This window comes from Lissotriton helveticus, chromosome 7, assembly GCF_964261635.1.
Source record: "Lissotriton helveticus chromosome 7, aLisHel1.1, whole genome shotgun sequence".
Classification (NCBI taxonomy): Eukaryota; Metazoa; Chordata; class Amphibia; order Caudata; family Salamandridae; genus Lissotriton; species Lissotriton helveticus.
The window spans coordinates 1958524975-1958545712 of NC_136068.1; the positions used below are offsets into that span (position 1 = coordinate 1958524975).

Here is a 20738-nt window from a genome sequence, read left to right on the forward strand (position 1 = left end):
GGATGCAAGCCCCCCAGAGCTCACTGAACCATCCTTCCCATGGATGCAAGCCCCCCAGACCTCACTGAGCCATCCTTTCCATGCTTTGATGTCATGCAAGCCCCCCAGAGCTCACTGAGCCATCCTTTCCATGCCTTGATGTCATGCAAGCCCCCCAGAGCTCGCTGAGCCATCCTTCCCATGGATGCAAGCCCCCCAGACCTCACTGAGCCATCCTTTCCATGCTTTGATGTCATGCAAGCCCCCCAGAGCTCCCTGAGCCATCCTTCCCATGGATGCAAGCCCCCCAGAGCTCACTGAACCATCCTTCCCATGGATGCAAGCCCCCCAGACCTCACTGAGCCATCCTCTCCTTGCTTTGATGTCATGCAAGCCTCCCAGACCTCGCTGAGCCATCCTTCCCATGCTTTGATGTCATGCAAGCCCCCCCAGAGCTCACTGAGCCATCCTTTCCATGCTTTGATGTCATGCAAGCCCCCCAGACCTCACTGAGCCATCCTTTCCATGCTTTGGTGTCATGCAAGCCCCCCAGAGCTCGCTGAGCCATCCTTTCCATGCTTTGGTGTCATGCAAGCTCCCCAGAGCTCGCTGAGCCATCCTTCCCATGGATGCAAGCCCCCCAGAGCTCACTGAGCCATCCTTTCCATGCTTTGATGTCATGCAAGCCCCCCAGAGCTCGCTGAGCCATCCTTTCCATGCTTTGATGTCATGCAAGCCCCCCAGAGCTCGCTGAGCCATCCTTTCCATGCTTTGATGTCATGCAAGCCCCCCAGAGCTCGCTGAGCCATCCTTTCCATGCTTTGCATCGCCCCACAGAGCTCACTGAGCCATCCTTTCCATGCTTTGTTTTCATGCAAGCCCCCCAGAGCTCGCTGAGCCATGCTTCCCATGGACCCAAGCCCCCCAGAGCTTACTGAGCCATCCTCTCCATGCTTTGATGTCCTGCAAGCCCCCCAGAGCTCGCTGAGCCATCCTCTCCATGCTTTGATGTCCTGCAAGCCCCCCAGACCTCACTGAGCCATCCTTTCCATGCTTTGCATCGCCCCACAGAGCTCACTGAGCCATCCTCTCCATGCTTTGATGTCATGCAAGCCCCCCAGAGCTCGCTGAGCCATCCTTCCCATGGATGCAAGCCCCCCACAGCTCACTGAGCCATCCTTTCCATGCTTTGATGTCATGCAAGCCCCCCAGAGCTCACTGAGCCATCCTTTCCATGCTTTGATGTCATGCAAGCCCCCCAGAGCTCGCTGAGCCATCCTTCCCATGGATGCAAGCCCCCCACAGCTCACTGAGCCATCCTTTCCATGCTTTGATGTCATGCAAGCCCCCCAGAGCTCGCTAAGCCATCCTTCCCATGAATGCAAGCCCCCCAGAGCTCGCTGAGCCATCCTTCCCATGCTTTGATGTCATGCAAGCCCCCCAGAGCTCGCTGAGCCATCCTTTCCATGCTTTGATGTCATGCAAGCCCCCCAGAGCTCGCTGAGCCATCCTTTCCATGCTTTGCATCGCCCCACAGAGCTCACTGAGCCATCCTTTCCATGCTTTGTTTTCATGCAAGCCCCCCAGAGCTCGCTGAGCCATCCTTTCCATGCTTTGATGTCATGCAAGCCCCCCAGAGCTCGCTGAGCCATCCTTTCCATGCTTTGATGTCATGCAAGCCCCCCAGAGCTCGCTGAGCCATCCTTTCCATGCTTTGCATCGCCCCACAGAGCTCACTGAGCCATCCTTTCCATGCTTTGTTTTCATGCAAGCCCCCCAGAGCTCGCTGAGCCATCCTTCCCATGGATGCAAGCCCCCCACAGCTCACTGAGCCATCCTTTCCATGCTTTGATGTCATGCAAGCCCCCCAGAGCTCACTGAGCCATCCTTTCCATGCTTTGATGTCATGCAAGCCCCCCAGAGCTCGCTGAGCCATCCTTCCCATGGATGCAAGCCCCCCACAGCTCACTGAGCCATCCTTTCCATGCTTTGATGTCATGCAAGCCCCCCAGACCTCACTGAGCCATCCTTTCCATGCTTTGATGTCATGCAAGCCCCCCAGAGCTCGCTGAGCCATCCTTCCCATGGATGCAAGCCCCCCAGACCTCACTGAGCCATCCTTTCCATGCTTTGATGTCATGCAAGCCCGCCAGAGCTTGCTGAGCCATCCTTCCCATGGATGCAAGCCCCCCACAGCTCACTGAGCCATCCTTTCCATGCTTTGATGTCATGCAAGCCCCCCAGAGCTCGCTGAGCCATCCTTTCCATGCTTTGCATCGCCCCACAGAGCTCACTGAGCCATCCTTTCCATGCTTTGATGTCATGCAAGCCCCCCAGAGCTCACTGAGCCATCCTTTCCATGCTTTGTTTTCATGCAAGCCCCCCAGAGCTCGCTGAGCCATCCTTCCCATGGATGCAAGCCCCCAGACCTCACTGAGCCATCCTTTCCATGCTTTGCATCGCCCCCCAGAGCTCACTGAGCCATCCTTTCCATGCTTTGATGTCATGCAAGCCCCCCAGAGCTCGCTGAGCCATCCTTCCCATGGATGCAAGCCCCCCACAGCTCACTGAGCCATCCTTTCCATGCTTTGATGTCATGCAAGCCCCCCAGACCTCACTGAGCCATCCTTTCCATGCTTTGATGTCATGCAAGCCCCCCAGAGCTCACTGAGCCATCCTTTCCATGCTTTGATGTCATGCAAGCCCCCCAGAGCTCACTGAGCCATCCTTTCCATGCGTTGATGTCATGCAAGCCCCCCAGAGCTCGCTGAGCCATCCTTTCCATGCTTTGATGTCATGCAAGCCCCCAGACCTCACTGAGCCATCCTTTCCATGCTTTGATGTCATGCAAGCCCCCCAGAGCTCACTGAGCCATCCTTTCCATGCGTTGATGTCATGCAAGCCCCCCAGAGCTCACTGAGCCATCCTTCCCATGGATGCAAGCCCCCAGAGCTCACTGAGCCATCCTTTCCATGCGTTGATGTCATGCAAGCCCCCCAGAGCTCACTGAGCCATCCTTTCCATGCGTTGATGTCATGCAAGCCCCCCAGAGCTCACTGAGCCATCCTTCCCATGGATGCAAGCCCCCAGAGCTCACTGAGCCATCCTTTCCATGCTTTGATGTCATGCAAGCCCCCTGGAGCTCGCTGAGCCATCCTTTCCATGCTTTGGTGTCATGCAAGCTCCCCAGAGCTCGCTGAGCCATTCTTCCCATGGATGCAAGCCCCCCAGACCTCGCTGAGCCATCCTTCCCATGGATGCAAGCCCCCAGAGCTCACTGAGCCATCCTTTCCATGCGTTGATGTCATGCAAGCCCCCCAGAGCTCACTGAGCCATCCTTTCCATGCGTTGATGTCATGCAAGCCCCCAGAGCTCACTGAGCCATCCTTTCCATGCGTTGATGTCATGCAAGCCCCCCAGAGCTCACTGAGCCATCCTTTCCATGCGTTGATGTCATGCAAGCCCCCCAGAGCTCACTGAGCCATCCTTTCCATGCTTTGATGTCATGCAAGCCCCCCAGAGCTCACTGAGCCATCCTTTCCATGCGTTGATGTCATGCAAGCCCCCCAGAGCTCGCTGAGCCATCCTTTCCATGCTTTGATGTCATGCAAGCCCCCCAGAGCTCACTGAGCCATCCTTTCCATGCTTTGATGTCATGCAAGCCCCCCAGAGCTCACTGAGCCATCCTTTCCATGCTTTGGTGTCATGCAAGCCCCCCAGAGCTCGCTGAGCCATCCTTCCCATGGATGCAAGCCCCCCAGACCTCACTGAGCCATCCTTTCCATGCTTTGATGTCATGCAAGCCCCCCAGAGATCGCTGAGCCATCCTTCCCATGGATGCAAGCCCCCCAGACCTCACTGAGCCATCCTCTCCTTGCTTTGATGTCATGCAAGCCCCCCAGAGCTCACTGAGCCATCCTTTCCATGCCTTGATGTCATGCAAGCCCCCCAGACCTCACTGAGCCATCCTTTCCATGCCTTGATGTCATGCAAGCCCCCCAGACCTCACTGAGCCATTCTTTCCATGCTTTGATGTCATGCAAGCCCCCCAGAGCTCACTGAGCCATCCTCTCCATGCTTTGATGTCATGTAAGCCCCCCAGAGCTCACTGAGTCATCCTTCCCATGGATGCAAGCCCCCCAGAGCTCCCTGAGCCATCCTTCCCATGGATGCAAGCCCCCCAGACCTCACTGAGCCATCCTTCCCATGGATGCAAGCCCCCCAGAGCTCCCTGAGCCATCCTTCCCATGGATGCAAGCCCCCCAGAGCTCACTGAACCATCCTTCCCATGGATGCAAGCCCCCCAGACCTCACTGAGCCATCCTTTCCATGGATGCAAGCCCCCCACAGCTCACTGAGCCATCCTTTCCATGCTTTGATGTCATGCAAGCCCCCCAGAGCTCGCTGAGCCATCCTTTCCATGCTTTGATGTCATGCAAGCCCCCCAGAGCACACTGAACCATCCTTTCCATGCTTTGATGTCATGCAAGCCCCCCAGAGCTCGCTGAGCCATCCTTTCCATGCTTTGATGTCATGCGAGCCCCCCAGAGCTCGCTGAGCCATCCTTCCCATGGATGCAAGCCCCCAGACCTCATTGAGACATCCTTTCCATGCTTTGATGTCATGCAAGCCCCCCAGAGCTCACTGAGCCATCCTTCCTATGGATGGAAGCCCCCCAGAGCTCACTGAGCCATCCTTTCCATGCTTTGATGTCATGCAAGCCCCCCAGAGCTCGCTGAGCCATCCTTTCCATGCTTTGATGTCATGCGAGCCCCCCAGAGCTCGCTGAGCCATCCTTCCCATGGATGCAAGCCCCCAGACCTCATTGAGACATCCTTTCCATGCTTTGATGTCATGCAAGCCCCCCAGAGCTCACTGAGCCATCCTTCCTATGGATGCAAGCCCCCCAGAGCTCGCTGAGCCATCCTGTCCATGCTTTGATGTCATGCAAGCCCCCCAGAGCTCACTGAGCCATCCTTCCTATGGATGCAAGCCCCCCAGAGCTCGCTGAGCCATCCTGTCCATGCTTTGATGTCATGCAAGCCCCCCAGAGCTCGCTGAGCCATCCTTTCCATGCTTTGATGTCATGCAAGCCCCCCAGAGCTCACTGAGCCATCCTTCCCATGGATGCAAGCCCCCCAGAGCTCACTGAGCCATCCTTCCCATGGACCCAAGCCCCCCAGAGCTTACTGAGCCATCCTTCCTATGGATGCAAGCCCCCCAGAGCTCGCTGAGCCATCCTGTCCATGCTTTGATGTCATGCAAGCCCCCCAGAGCTCGCTGAGCCATCCTTCCCATGGATGCAAGCCCCCCAGACCTCACTGAGCCATCCTTCCCATGGATGCAAGCCCCCCAGAGCTCACTGAACCATCCTTCCCATGGATGCAAGCCCCCCAGAGCTCGCTGAGCCATCCTTCCCATGGATGCAAGCCCCCCAGAGCTCACTGAGCCATCCTTTCCATGCTTTGATGTCATGCAAGCCCCCCAGAGCTCACTGAGCCATCCTTCCCATGGATGCAAACCCCCCAGAGCTCGCTGAGTCATCCTTCTTATGGACCCAAGCCCCCCAGAGCTCGCTGAGTCATCCTTCTTATGGACCCAAGCCCCCCAGAGCTCGCTGAGCCATCCTTCCCATGGATGCAAGCCCCCCAGAGCTCGCTGAGCCATCCTTCCCATGGATGCAAGCCCCCCAGAGCTCACTGAGCCATCCTTTCCATGCTTTGATGTCATGCAAGCCCCCCAGAGCTCACTGAGCCATCCTTCCCATGGATGCAAGCCCCCCAGAGCTCGCTGAGCCATCCTTCCTATGGATGCAAGCCCCCCAGAGCTCGCTGAGCCATCCTTCCCATGGATGCAAGCCCCCCAGAGCTCACTGAGCCATCCTTTCCATGCTTTGATGTCATGCAAGCCCCCCAGAGCTCACTGAGCCATCCTTCCCATGGATGCAAACCCCCCAGAGCTCGCTGAGTCATCCTTCTTATGGACCCAAGCCCCCCAGAGCTCGCTGAGTCATCCTTCTTATGGACCCAAGCCCCCCAGAGCTCGCTGAGCCATCCTTCCCATGGATGCAAGCCCCCCAGAGCTCGCTGAGCCATCCTTCCCATGGATGCAAGCCCCCCAGAGCTCACTGAGCCATCCTTTCCATGCTTTGATGTCATGCAAGCCCCCCAGAGCTCACTGAGCCATCCTTCCCATGGATGCAAGCCCCCCAGAGCTCGCTGAGCCATCCTTCCCATGGATGCAAGCCACCCAGACCTCACTGAACCATCCTTCCCATGGATGCAAGCCCCCCAGACCTCACTGAGCCATCCTTCCCATGGATGCAAGCCCCCCAGAGCTCACTGAACCATCCTTCCCATGGATGCAAGCCCCCCAGACCTCACTGAGCCATCCTTCCTATGGATGCAAGCCCCCCAGAGCTCACTGAGCCATCCTTTCCATGCTTTGATGTCATGCAAGCCCCCCAGAGCTCGCTGAGCCATCCTTCCCATGGATGCAAGCCCCCCAGAGCTCACTGAGCCATCCTTTCCATGCTTTGATGTCATGCAAGCCCCCCAGACCTCACTGAGCCATCCTTCCTATGGATGCAAGCCCCCCAGAGCTCACTGAACCATCCTTCCCATGGACGCAAGCCCCCCAGAGCTCGCTGAGCCATCCTTTCCATGCTTTGATGTCATGCAATCCCCCCAGAGCTCGCTGAGCCATCCTTTCCATGCTTTGATGTCATGCAAGCCCCCCAGAGCTCGCTGAGCCATCCTTCCCATGGACCCAAGCCCCCCAGAGCTCGCTGAGCCATCCTTCCCATGGATGCAAGCCCCCCAGAGCTCGCTGAGCCATCCTTTCCATGCTTTGATGTCATGCAAGCCCCCCAGAGCTCGCTGAGTCATCCTTCTTATGGACCCAAGCCCCCCAGAGCTCACTGAGCCATCCTTCCCATGGACCCAAGCCCCCCAGAGCTCACTGAGCCATCCTTCCCATGGACGCAAGCCCCCCAGAGCTCGCTGAGCCATCCTTCCCATGGATGCAAACCCCCCAGAGCTCGCTGAGCCATCCTTCCCATGGACGCAAGCCCCCCAGAGCTCGCTGAGCCATCCTTCCCATGGATGCAAGCCCCCCAGAGCTCGCTGAGCCATCCTTCCCATGGATGCAAGCCCCCCAGAGCTCACTGAGCCATCCTTCCCATGGACGCAAGCCCCCCAGAGCTCGCTGAGCCATCCTTCCCATGGATGCAAACCCCCCAGAGCTCGCTGAGCCATCCTTCCCATGGATGCAAGCCCCCCAGAGCTCACTGAACCATCCTTCCCATGGATGCAAACCCCCCAGAGCTCGCTGAGCCATCCTTCCCATGGATGCAAGCCCCCCAGACCTCACTGAGCCATCCTTCCCATCGATGCAAGCCCCCCAGACCTCACTGAGCCATCCTTCCTATGGATGCAAGCCCCCCAGAGCTCACTGAACCATCCTTCCCATGGACGCAAGCCCCCCAGAGCTCGCTGAGCCATCCTTTCCATGCTTTGATGTCATGCAATCCCCCCAGAGCTCGCTGAGCCATCCTTTCCATGCTTTGATGTCATGCAAGCCCCCCAGAGCTCGCTGAGCCATCCTTCCCATGGACCCAAGCCCCCCAGAGCTCGCTGAGCCATCCTTCCCATGGATGCAAGCCCCCCAGAGCTCGCTGAGCCATCCTTTCCATGCTTTGATGTCATGCAAGCCCCCCAGAGCTCGCTGAGTCATCCTTCTTATGGACCCAAGCCCCCCAGAGCTCACTGAGCCATCCTTCCCATGGACCCAAGCCCCCCAGAGCTCACTGAGCCATCCTTCCCATGGACGCAAGCCCCCCAGAGCTCGCTGAGCCATCCTTCCCATGGATGCAAACCCCCCAGAGCTCGCTGAGCCATCCTTCCCATGGATGCAAGCCCCCCAGAGCTCACTGAGCCATCCTTCCTATGGATGCAAGCCCCCCAGAGCTCGCTGAGCCATCCTTCCTATGGATGCAAGCCCCCCAGACCTCACTGAGCCATCCTTCCTATGGATGCAAGCCCCCCAGACCTCACTGAGCCATCCTTCCCATGGATGCAAGCCCCCCAGAGCTCCCTGAACCATCCTTCCCATGGACGCAAGCCCCCCAGAGCTCGCTGAGCCATCCTTCCTATGGATGCAAGCCCCCCAGACCTCACTGAGCCATCCTTCCCATGGATGCAAGCCCCCCAGAGCTCCCTGAACCATCCTTCCCATGGACGCAAGCCCCCCAGAGCTCGCTGAGCCATCCTTTCCATGCTTTGATGTCATGCAAGCCCCCCAGAGCTCACTGAGCCATCCTTTCCATGCTTTGATGTCATGCAAGCCCCCCAGAGCTCGCTGAGCCATCCTTTCCATGGATGCAAGCCCCCCAGACCTCACTGAGCCATCCTTCCCATGGATGCAAGCCCCCCAGAGCTCACTGAACCATCCTTCCCATGGATGCAAGCCCCCCAGAGCTCACTGAACCATCCTTCCCATGGACGCAAGCCCCCCAGAGCTCGCTGAGCCATCCTTTCCATGCTTTGATGTCATGCAAGCCCCCCAGAGCTCGCTGAGCCATCCTTTCCATGCCTTGATGTCATGCAATCCCCCCAGAGCTCGCTGAGCCATCCTTTCCATGCTTTGATGTCATGCAAGCCCCCCAGAGCTCGCTGAGCCATCCTTCCCATGGACCCAAGCCCCCCAGAGCTCGCTGAGCCATCCTTCCCATGGATGCAAGCCCCCCAGAGCTCGCTGAGCCATCCTTTCCATGCTTTGATGTCATGCAAGCCCCCCAGAGCTCGCTGAGTCATCCTTCTTATGGACCCAAGCCCCCCAGAGCTCACTGAGCCATCCTTCCCATGGACCCAAGCCCCCCAGAGCTCACTGAGCCATCCTTCCCATGGACGCAAGCCCCCCAGAGCTCGCTGAGCCATCCTTTCCATGGATGCAAGCCCCCCAGACCTCACTGAGCCATCCTTCCCATGGATGCAAGCCCCCCAGAGCTCGCTGAGCCATCCTTCCCATGGACGCAAGCCCCCCAGAGCTCGCTGAGCCATCCTTTCCATGGATGCAAGCCCCCCAGACCTCACTGAGCCATCCTTCCCATGGATGCAAACCCCCCAGAGCTCACTGAGCCATCCTTCCCATGGATGCAAGCCCCCCAGACCTCACTGAGCCATCCTTTCCATGGATGCAAGCCCCCCAGACCTCACTGAGCCATCCTTTCCATGGATGCAAGCCCCCCACAGCTCACTGAGCCATCCTTTCCATGCTTTCATGTCATGCAAGCCCCCCAGAGCTCGCTGAGCCATCCTTTCCATGCTTTGATGTCATGCAAGCCCCCCAGAGCTCACTGAGCCATCCTTTCCATGCTTTGATGTCATGCAAGCCCCCCAGAGCTCACTGAGCCATCCTTTCCATGCTTTGATGTCATGCAAGCCCCCCCAGAGCTCACTGAGCCATCCTTTCCATGCTTTGATGTCATGCAAGCCCCCCAGAGCTCGCTGAGCCATCCTTCCCATGGATGCAAGCCCCCCAGAGCTCACTGAGCCATCCTTTCCATGCCTTGATGTCATGCAAGCCCCCCAGAGCTCACTGAGCCATCCTTCCCATGGACCCAAGCCCCCCAGAGCTCGCTGAGCCATCCTTCCCATGGATGCAAGCCCCCCAGAGCTCGCTGAGCCATCCTTCCCATGGACCCAAGCCCCCCAGAGCTCGCTGAGCCATCCTTCCCATGGATGCAAGCCCCCCAGACCTCACTGAGCCATCCTTCCCATGGATGCAAGCCCCCCAGAGCTCGCTGAGCCATCCTTCCCATGGATGCAAGCCCCCCAGACCTCACTGAACCATCCTTCCCATGGATGCAAGCCCCCCAGACCTCACTGAGCCATCCTTTCCATGGATGCAAGCCCCCCAGACCTCACTGAGCCATCCTTTCCATGCGTTGATGTCATGCAAGCCCCCCAGAGCTCGCTGAGCCATCCTTTCCATGCTTTGATGTCATGCAAGCCCCCAGAGCTCACTGAGCCATCCTTTCCATGCTTTGATGTCATGCAAGCCCCCCAGAGCTCACTGAGCCATCCTTTCCATGCGTTGATGTCATGCAAGCCCCCCAGAGCTCACTGAGCCATCCTTTCCATGCTTTGATGTCATGCAAGCCCCCCAGAGCTCGCTGAGTCATCCTTCTTATGGACCCAAGCCCCCCAGAGCTCGCTGAGTCATCCTTCTTATGGACCCAAGCCCCCCAGAGCTCGCTGAGCCATCCTTTCCATGCTTTGATGTCATGCAAGCCCCCCAGAGCTCGCTGAGTCATCCTTCTTATGGACCCAAGCCCCCCAGACCTCACTGAGCCATCCTTCCCATGGATGCAAGCCCCCCAGACCTCACTGAGCCATCCTTCCCATGGATGCAAGCCCCCCAGAGCTCGCTGAGCCATCCTTCCCATGGATGCAAGCCCCCCAGACCTCACTGAGCCATCCTTCCCATGGATGCAAGCCCCCCAGACCTCACTGAGCCATCCTTCCCATGGATGCAAGCCCCCCAGACCTCACTGAGCCATCCTTCCCATGGATGCAAGCCCCCCAGAGCTCGCTGAGCCATCCTTCCCATGGATGCAAGCCCCCCAGAGCTCGCTGAGCCATCCTTCCCATGGATGCAAACCCCCCAGAGCTCGCTGAGCCATCCTTCCCATGGATGCAAACCCCCCAGAGCTCGCTGAGCCATCCTTCCCATGGATGCAAGCCCCCCAGACCTCACTGAGCCATCCTTCCCATGGATGCAAGCCCCCCAGAGCTCGCTGAGCCATCCTTCCCATGGATGCAAGCCCCCCAGACCTCACTGAGCCATCCTTTCCATGCTTTGATGTCATGCAAGCCCCCCAGAGCTCGCTGAGTCATCCTTCTTATGGACCCAAGCCCCCCAGAGCTCACTGAGCCATCCTTCCCATGGACCCAAGCCCCCCAGACCTCACTGAGCCATCCTTCCCATGGATGCAAGCCCCCCAGACCTCACTGAGCCATCCTTCCCATGGATGCAAGCCCCCCAGAGCTCGCTGAGCCATCCTTCCCATGGATGCAAGCCCCCCAGACCTCGCTGAGCCATCCTTCCCATGGATGCAAGCCCCCCAGACCTCACTGAGCCATCCTTCCCATGGATGCAAGCCCCCCAGAGCTCGCTGAGCCATCCTTCCCATGGATGCAAGCCCCCCAGAGCTCACTGAACCATCCTTCCCATGGATGCAAGCCCCCCAGACCTCACTGAGCCATCCTTCCCATGGATGCAAGCCCCCCAGACCTCACTGAGCCATCCTTCCCATGCTTTGATGTCATGCAAGCCCCCCAGACCTCACTGAGTCATCCTTCCCATGGATGCAAGCCCCCCAGACCTCACTGAGCCATCCTTCCCATGGATGCAAACCCCCCAGAGCTCGCTGAGCCATCCTTCCCATGGATGCAAGCCCCCCAGACCTCACTGAGCCATCCTTCCCATGGATGCAAGCCCCCCAGACCTCACTGAGCCATCCTTCCCATGGATGCAAGCCCCCCAGAGCTTACTGAGCCATCCTTCCTATGGATGCAAGCCCCCCAGAGCTCGCTGAGCCATCCTTCCCATGGATGCAAGCCCCCCAGACCTCACTGAGCCATCCTTCCCATGGATGCAAGCCCCCCAGACCTCACTGAACCATCCTTCCCATGGATGCAAGCCCCCCAGACCTCACTGAGCCATCCTTCCCATGGATGCAAGCCCCCCAGACCTCACTGAGCCATCCTTCCCATGGATGCAAGCCCCCCAGACCTCACTGAGCCATCCTTTCCATGCGTTGATGTCATGCAAGCCCCCCAGAGCTCGCTGAGCCATCCTTCCCATGGATGCAAGCCCCCCAGACCTCACTGAGCCATCCTTCCCATGGATGCAAGCCCCCCAGAGCTCGCTGAGCCATCCTTCCCATGGATGCAAGCCCCCCAGAGCTCGCTGAGCCATCCTTCCCATGGATGCAAGCCCCCCAGACCTCACTGAGCCATCCTTCCCATGGATGCAAGCCCCCCAGACCTCACTGAGCCATCCTTCCCATGGATGCAAGCCCCCCAGAGCTCGCTGAGCCATCCTTCCCATGGATGCAAACCCCCCAGACCTCGCTGAGCCATCCTTCCCATGGATGCAAGCCCCCCAGACCTCACTGAGCCATCCTTCCCATGGATGCAAGCCCCCCAGACCTCACTGAGCCATCCTTCCCATGGATGCAAGCCCCCCAGAGCTCGCTGAGCCATCCTTCCCATGCTTTGATGTTACTCACGCTTCTGTTAATTCATTGTTTTTTCTAATTTCCTAGATCTCGTATCCGAGCAGTCATCCCTCATGACTTACAAGACCTCATTGTTCTTAAGTGTTCAAGTGAGTATTCTTTCAAAAAGAGAGAGCTCTGATATGAGTAAATGAATGAATGAATGAATAGTTGTATTGGGCATTCGAGTAAATGTAATGAGTTATTCAGTCAGCTTTAGATTGAGTTACATTGTCTCCAGTGGTTTGTGGGATGCCTATATATGTGCTGCTGACCTTGGAAAACTGAAGGCAACTGCTGAGGCTCTAAGACAGAACTGAAGTACCCACGCAGCTCACACGGGGGCAGGGATTTACCCCATCACTTCAACATCACTTATTCTGCTTCTATGTATTTATTTATTTCATTCATAAAGTGCCGAATCACCCCGGAGGCGTATCTCTGCGCTATGGAGGTGCTGTCGTAGGCCATGAAGGAGCCTTCTGAATTGAAGGTGGTCGGGCATTGCCGCAGATGGATAGGAAGCTGGTTCCAATAGAGAGGGGCTAGATGAAAGAAAGCTTTCCCGCCCAGTCGCGATTTTTGAACCGTGGTACAAGAAGCAGAGATTTAGTTCCCGATCGAAGTGACCTAGTGGGAATGTAGTGGTTACATTTCCTTGCAAGATAGCTGGGGCCTTTGCCGTTCAAGGCATGGTGCACAATACAATACATTTGATTTGTTTGCGTACTGAGAGCCAGTGGAGCTGTTGTAGGAGAGGAAGAGAGGCCATTCTAGGGGTGTCGTTCAATCTAGGGGTATCGTTCAAGACGAGGCGTGCCGCGGTGTTTTGGACCACCTGTAATCTGCTCAGCAAATCATAGTGCATGGCACCCACTTTCATGTTCTTTTCATCACTATGGCGCCAGGTTTATGGGCCGCCATGCGCATAACTTTTGATATAAATGTGCGCCGTGCTTTATGTTTTAGCACGGTGTCCACTTTCAGGTTTGTACATTATGTTTCAGCATTGCTCCTGCTTGTCCCATTTTTTTTGTCATCACGGCACCAGCTTGACGGGCTGTCGCGCCCATAAGGTTTATGCACATGGGCACCGCTATTCATGTTTCAGCTCGATGCCCAGTTTTATGTATCTTTGTTCTATTCTTGTGGAAAACCTCTGGTTCACCATCATTTCTGTCTAGCTCCCTCCCTCTTGCTGCCAGGGGGAGGGTCGAAAGCAAGGGGGGGCTCTGTCAGAATCCAGGGGCATAGGAGCCTATACAGTAGGCTCGAGGAAAGGGCCAGTAACGCTGTTATTCTTAAACATGTTGGGGCATATTATCAAGGGCTTTATCGCCGCTTTAGCAGGACTTTTTCCCGCTAAAGCGGCGATAATTTCATCGCCCTATTAGCAAGCTGTTGCTAAAAGCAGTTAGCGAAAGTTTGTAGGCAATAGCGAGCCGTTTGGGACCCGCTTTGCATGTCAGCGATATTTATCACTAATGATATGCAAAGTGGGCGTACCCAACCTGTTAGCGACTGAAAGCAGTCGATAACATCGCTATCACCTATTATCAACGCAGGCACAGCGATAAAAGAATTTGCGCTGAGCGAGAATATTGCCAAAAACTAACGCCTGCTCAGACCACTTTTTAACCTGTATATCCAATGGGAGTTGGAAATTCAGGTTAAGACCCTATTGGCGTTAATGCCTGAATAGTGCTGAATTTCCAGCGATATTCACGCATTGAGCCGCCATCGCCGGATATTTTATCGCATTTCAGATAAACGTTGCTAATAGCACATTATCTCTGCGATAAAATCCGGTGATGCGCAGCAATAAAAACAATATCGCTAAGCTCATTTCACGATAAATATCGCTAGTTGTTGATAATATGCCCCTTTGTTTCGTTCACGAACATCACCTGCCGGTGGCCATGGCAGAGCAAATCACTGTGTGCGAGGACAGAGTGCCTGTAGCAAGAGGGACAAAGGAGCCCAGAGCAAGGTGAGGCAGGGCAGAAACATGTATGTATGGCAGTGTGCAATTATCAGTTGCCATATGTGCATTAATTTCAGTGAACAACTATCCCTTAATCCCATCCAGCCAGGGTAATCATGAATGCTGTACACACTCCTCAATCTGCAACAATGAGATCGTATGTTCATCACTCTTAATGTGGAGCTTTGAGGTATTGTAACTGTGCCTCGATGTGCAACGCTCTGCCCCTGTGTGTCAACCTCTGTGTAGTAAACAGGGCCGGACTGGGAAGCAAAACCGGCCCCCACCCGTGCGGCGCACCCGGGCATTGCCCAGTGCCCGCAACAGGCCTGTCCGGCCCTTGTAGTAAAGGAGTTGTGTGTTCGAAGGCTGCAATGAGCAGGAGTGCATTATTTCGACAGCCCACGTTGCAAGACTGTGATTGTGTGCCTGACACTCCATTCGGCAACAGCACTGGCCATTTCGGCATCTCTATGATCAATCAATCACTCAATCAAACAATCTTTTTAGCGCTACTCACCTGGAGGGTCTCAAGGCGCTTGGGGGGGGGTCCTCTACTGCTCGAACAGCAAGGTCTTGAGTTGCTTCCTCAAGGAGAGGTGGTCTGGGTAAGACGGAGGTGGATGGGGAGGGAGTTCCAGGTGTTGGCTGCCAGGTAGGAGAAGGATCTTCCTCCCATGGTGGTTCTTCGGATGCGTGGAATGACGGCGAGGGCGAGGCTGGTCGATCGTAGTTGGCGGGTTGGCGTGTAGAAGGTCAGGCGGTTGTTGAGGTAAAGTAAAGTCCACATTTGTAAAGCGCACAATCACCCGTAAGGGTCTCTAGGCGCTGGGGGCCGTCGGGAAGATTAAGTGAGCTATTGCCCAGAGTCACATGGTGCTGGGCTAACCTGCCGCCGGAGCCGGGGATCGAACCGTGGTCCCCAGATTCCAGCGTCAGTCGCCCTGGCCGCGGCGCCACACCTCTTCCACTACCTGGGGCCTTGGTCGTGGAGGGCCTTGTGTGCGTGGGTGAGGAGTCGGAACGCGATTCTCTTGTTGACCAGGAGCCAGTGCAGGTCTTTCAGGTGTCCGCAGATGTGGCTGTGGCGGGGGATGTCCAGGATGAGTCGTGCGGAGGCGTTCTGGATGCGTTGGAGTCTTTTCTGCAATCTGGCTGTGGTTCCGGGGTAGAGGGTGTTTCCGTAGTCCAGTCGGCTGGTGACAAGTGCCTGGGTGACCGTCTTCCTGGTTTTGGTGGGGATCTATGCACACTCTAAATCAGCACACGCAGCCTTCTTGCAGCGTCAGAATGGCATGTGCTCTTCAGTGTGAAGCAGCATCATCGCACCCGCTGTGAACCCCCTGTGCAGTAATGTCATTTTATTGCATGGTTCTATGGTTGAGTTTTCAGTCTGCACCAATGGAATCATGCCCGCGAGCCTCTCTCTGCAGCCGTTGGATCTCGGACACGCACGCGGGCATCCAGCAGTTCAAAGGCACATGTGATCCTGCGGGGCACTGCAGCCACATAGATGCCCCGCATTGTGCAGCAGTGCAAGGTATGCACGAGTGTTGTGGTGTTTGTGTGTGTTCTCCCACATAGGTGCACAGCAATTGAATCACAAGTATGTAACAGTAAGGGGCGTATGTAGCAGCCCCTATGACCACCACAGCTTCACTTTTTATGACAAAGTGGTCGCAATAAGGGCATTGCCTTATTCACAAGGCAAAAGAAACAATTGATTGGCGGAATGCTGGACAATGCAAACATCCACCGCCATTCACAAGGATCTGGGTTTAATCCATCATTCTTTTGCTCACCACACCTCCTCAGTTTAGACCCAGCCATATGCAAATCAGTCTTGACCCTGTGCCTCGTGGGAACAGTCCACCCGAACTGCCAAGCCAGGTCCTCCCTGACCGGAAACAAGCACACTGGGACCGGTTTCAGGGCATCACCCTTCGTCAGCCAGGCTAGCTTGAATCCAGTGGTGTAGTGAGCACAGGACCCACGTCTGGGCATACCCTGCCACACTTAGGGCGACATATGAAAAAGAAACAATTGATGGGCGGAATGCTGAACAATGCAAACATTCACCCCCATTCACAAGGATCTGGGTTTAATCCATCATTCTTTTGCTCACCACACCTCCTCAGTTTAGACCCAGCCATATGCAAATCAATCTTGACCCGGTTTCAGGGCATCGCCCTTCATGAGCCAGGCTAGCAGTGGTCAAGACTGATTTTCATATGGCTGGGTTCAAGCAGGAATGGCATGGTGAGCAAAACAATGATGGATTTAGACCCAGATCTCTGTACTGGGGTGAATGTATGTTCTTTTTGTATTTTGCACACCGAGTGTGATAGGTATGCCCAGACGTGGGTCCCGTGCTCTCCATGCCACTGAAGTCAAGCTATCCAGGCTGAAGAGGGCTGAAAGTCTGAAACCGGTCCTCGGAAGCTTGTTTCCGGTCCAGGGAGGACCTGGCTTGGCAGTTCGGGCTGGACTGTTCCCATTGGGCGAAGGGTCAAGTCTGATTTGCACATGGCTGGGTCCAAACTGGAAAGGCATGGGGAGCAAAAAAACGATGGATTTAGACCCAGATCTCTGTACTGGGGTGAATGTATGACATTGTTCTGCATTCTGTCCATCAATAGTTCTTTTTTCATTATTTAAAACTTTTTTTGCTATTCTTAGCATGAAAGGGGTGGGCAGTGGCTGTTGCAGTTTCCACCACAACACCCATTAATTTTGACGCTGTCCCCTATGTACAAGGGCAGCGTAAATAGGAGGCAGCAGCAAAATTAAGACCAGAAAAAGAAAGGAATAACACCAGGGAGATTGACTTCCAGAAGCATTCCAGTGAGTGTCTGGATAGATTGAGAGCGCGTGGCTATGGTGAGCAGGTTCTAATGGGGCATTGCGGAAAGTGAACTCTGTCCCTAGAAGTAAACTGTTAGAAGAGGATTCGCTCACGAGCAGCTATATGAGAAGAGAAGCGCCAAAGCTGTTTGATCGGGGGCTACAGGGATTCTAGCCCTGTGGCAAGTGCAAAGCTAGCACAGGTAGGAGATTTCTGACATACGAAATAACAGGGGTACAGACACCTTAAACCATCAAGAGAATTGTCACGTGCAGTACACCATATACAGTTACTACTTGAATTGACCTTGTGAACTCAGGTACATTGAGAGTAAAATGCATCAAACTAACATACCATTTCCATTTCAACAGCGTTATTCGACAAATTTGAGTCATAAAAGCAATTACAAAAATACAAATAGAGGTAATTGAATAAAAGAGCTGTCTAATGGGAGAAACATTCAATTATTGGGTAAAAAAGGGAGTTACCTTTCTTCCGATAGGAGTGCGTGCCCTGGTTAAGACCGTCTTTGAACTCATAGTCATAGGACTAAGTGGTAATACATGCTAGACCTGTCCTCGCAAAATGAGATGAATGCACTTATCGTGAAACTTAATAAAAAATCTTTAAAAGTGTTATAAAAACTTTTACAATATATTCAGGACACATCACAATCTTAAGTAAGATTAACATTTGTTATGAAACACCTTCTACGTACAAGATTCATGTGGGCCTTAATGAATGATACTCACTATTATATCCTATACTACTTAATGAGAAGATGACTATTGTGGGTCATATCATTATGTAATCTCATTCAGACTTATTAAGCGGGCCCTTAATACTCATGACCACCCTAGGAATTTTGCCGTGGGTATTGCCATGCATGGTGAGGTATCGGTCCGCAGGATACGTTCGGCTTCACGGGCCCGACTGGTGCCCAGGAGTTTACAAATTGGGATCAACCAAGCACGGCGCGGGGTCGCATAAGCATCACAAACCAATAGAAGATGAGCCAAAGATTCTTTGATAGACTCACATCCCGGGCATATGTCAAATGCTTGTGTCTTCCATTGAGCAGTAAACACTCTCACTGGCAGAGTGCCCACTCTAAACTGGAAATACAGTTTGCGATCCAGCGGTTTCATGATTAGGTCCCAATATGTTTCCAACTTCGGCATGACTGTATGTTCCAAAAAAAGGCCTGATAGGGAACATGGCTCACTTTCTCTAATATTTTTATACTGGAACCATTCCCAATATTTGACTTTCAGGACCTCCTTTGTGGGAAAGTTTGAGTTTTCGGGATCTGACCATAAGGAGGACATACCTAAGTTAGACAAGAGGTCTCTGACCACCCATAGCCATTTAATACGGTGTAGAGCATCAGCCTTATTATTTCTAAGAAACCTTTCGCATAGGCTGCAATAAAAGAGGGGTCGGAGTTTAGATGCGGCTGAGATCGGTTTTCTCCCCAGATCGATTAATAATGGGCTCATTTGGGTGCTTTGTGGCAGTCTAGTAATTTTTCTCAAGAACCTTTTTCCGAAGAAGTGAGAGTTCCTAGGTTCTCGCACCCCCAAAGCTCCGAACCGTAGAGGGCTGAGCTAATGACTTTCATATTATAGATTTCTAAGACTGGGCTAACGGGTTTTGTGTGTGAAGAATTGTGTTCCAGGTGTAAAATCCCTGATAATTGCCTATGTTTAAGAGACGTTAGTTCAATCTGATGGTCCCACTTCGTATTATCTTGAACGTTAACCCCTAGATAGGTGATCTCCTTGACCAGTTCTAACAGCCTATCGTTCATTCGGATACCCCCCTTGTAGGCCGTGTGAGGGTTAAATGCCATTAATTTTGTCTTTGACACGTTGACCTCCAAGCCCCGCTGCAAACAGAACCCCTCAAATGTTTTTAGGGAATTCTGAAGTCCGCTCGGGGTCTTGGATAAGATCAATGTGTCATCAACAAACATCAATATTGGCACTTTATCGGCTGCCAGTACAGGGCATCCGATGGGGCAGAGCTCATATAGTCAACTATCCCATTAATATATAATGGGGATAGCGTTGAGCCATCACGCAACCTTGGCGCATGCCTCTTTCAACAGGGAATTCTCTGGTGACTTCCCCCTGCCCACCCCATCTAATTTTTGCGCTGTTGCCTTCATGCAATCTAATAATTTAGCCTGGGTGACTCACGGCTCGAGGGCTGGAATGCAGAGGTGCTGGGGCGCTAGGAAACAGTTCCTCCCCTCAGGTTCACAAATTCGCTCTTCCCCAAACTAAGATACGTATCTTGGAGCACAGAAGGGCAATTAAAAATGGTGATCTGTCGTACCCGGTGGCTCGACACTTTAAAGCCAAACACAATAGTGATAGGAACCTTCTAACTTTCTTGGCTTTAGATCATGTCCCGTTAACTCCAAGAGGTGGAGTTAGCGTTACCAGTCTAAGGAGACCGAAAACCAGGAATATAATTATTCTCCAAACGAAGGTACCAGAAGGTCTGAATTGCAATGAGGAACTTTCAGTACTTTTAGGTGACTAGTTGGATCCTCCCATGGCTACGCGAGAGTAGGATGTATTGAAGAAACTGTTTTGTGCTTGATTATGAAATTCACTAAATGTATAATACGTTTGAGATGGAATTATGTAAAGTGACTATATCTGATTTGTGGAGGGTTTACATTGGGTAAGGGATAAGTTATGGCTTAATTTGCTAGAATCCGTTGCATGCTTCACATGACAATTTTAAGGCCCATACGGGGCAATATCGAATAGTATATAACATTAAATTGTATGGAAATGTTGTAGAAATGGAATAATCAAGGGCACTATAAAGAGCCCATCTGTGGGCGGGATGAATGGAATTTAGAAAGCCCATTAGCACACTCAATTAATCGCATAAAATATACAACTATGTATGAGCTTTATCAAATGGGCTCATTAATGTGTATATGTATGTATATACTGAATTATTTATTGTGCACCCAATGAAATTTGATAATTGCAACGGTCTATTGCACATTCCAAGATGGCTCCAATATGTGGAAACAATGCTTCCTTTCTCAGTGTTTACCAATGTTGGTGTAATGAAATTAATTGACATAAAAGATGGTCATTTCTGGCGTGCCTGATTACCACCCAAAAAGACTATAGATAGAACCACGTTTCCATAGGAAAGCATTTTTTGACTTACCTATAGCTTTAGCATAATTTATTTTACCAAGCTTCGTGAAGTTTTCTAAAACAAGCGTCAAAGTAGGTTCTGTGTTTCATGAAAAGTTTGGAGGTGATCCGTGCAGTGGATATATGACATTACAACGCATGCATTTACATCGCATGCCTTTACAACGTAAGTATTACAATGCAGTCCATTACAACGCATAGTCCTTTGGGGCGCTGGATAGTGAATAGTTTAATTTACTATTCCAACTCCAGTCCCCGTGGACACTAGGGAAGGTAATTGGATAGTAAATTAACCTATTCCCTATCCTAGAGCGTCCCCCCAGAGCAATGCGTTGTAATAGTTTGCGTTGTAATGGTTGCATTGTAAAGGCTCTGCGATGTAAAAGTTGCATTGTAAGTGTTGTTCACCCCGTGCAGTGGGGACCTAGAAATAGGGGGCGAAGTAAAGGTGTGTTC

At 53.5% G+C, this 20738-nt stretch overlaps 1 protein-coding gene across 1 annotated transcript in view; it reads left to right on the forward strand.

Annotated features, from left to right (window-relative positions):
• LOC144767909 (NXPE family member 1-like) overlaps nucleotides 1-20738 on the forward strand; it is a 357584-nt gene that overhangs the window by 299687 nt on the left and 37159 nt on the right. Inside the window, exon 5 of the mRNA XM_078651249.1 lies at nucleotides 12311-12372. Coding sequence (XP_078507375.1) covers nucleotides 12311-12372 — 62 coding nt within the window. The remainder of the gene's footprint in view (nucleotides 1-12310; nucleotides 12373-20738) is intronic.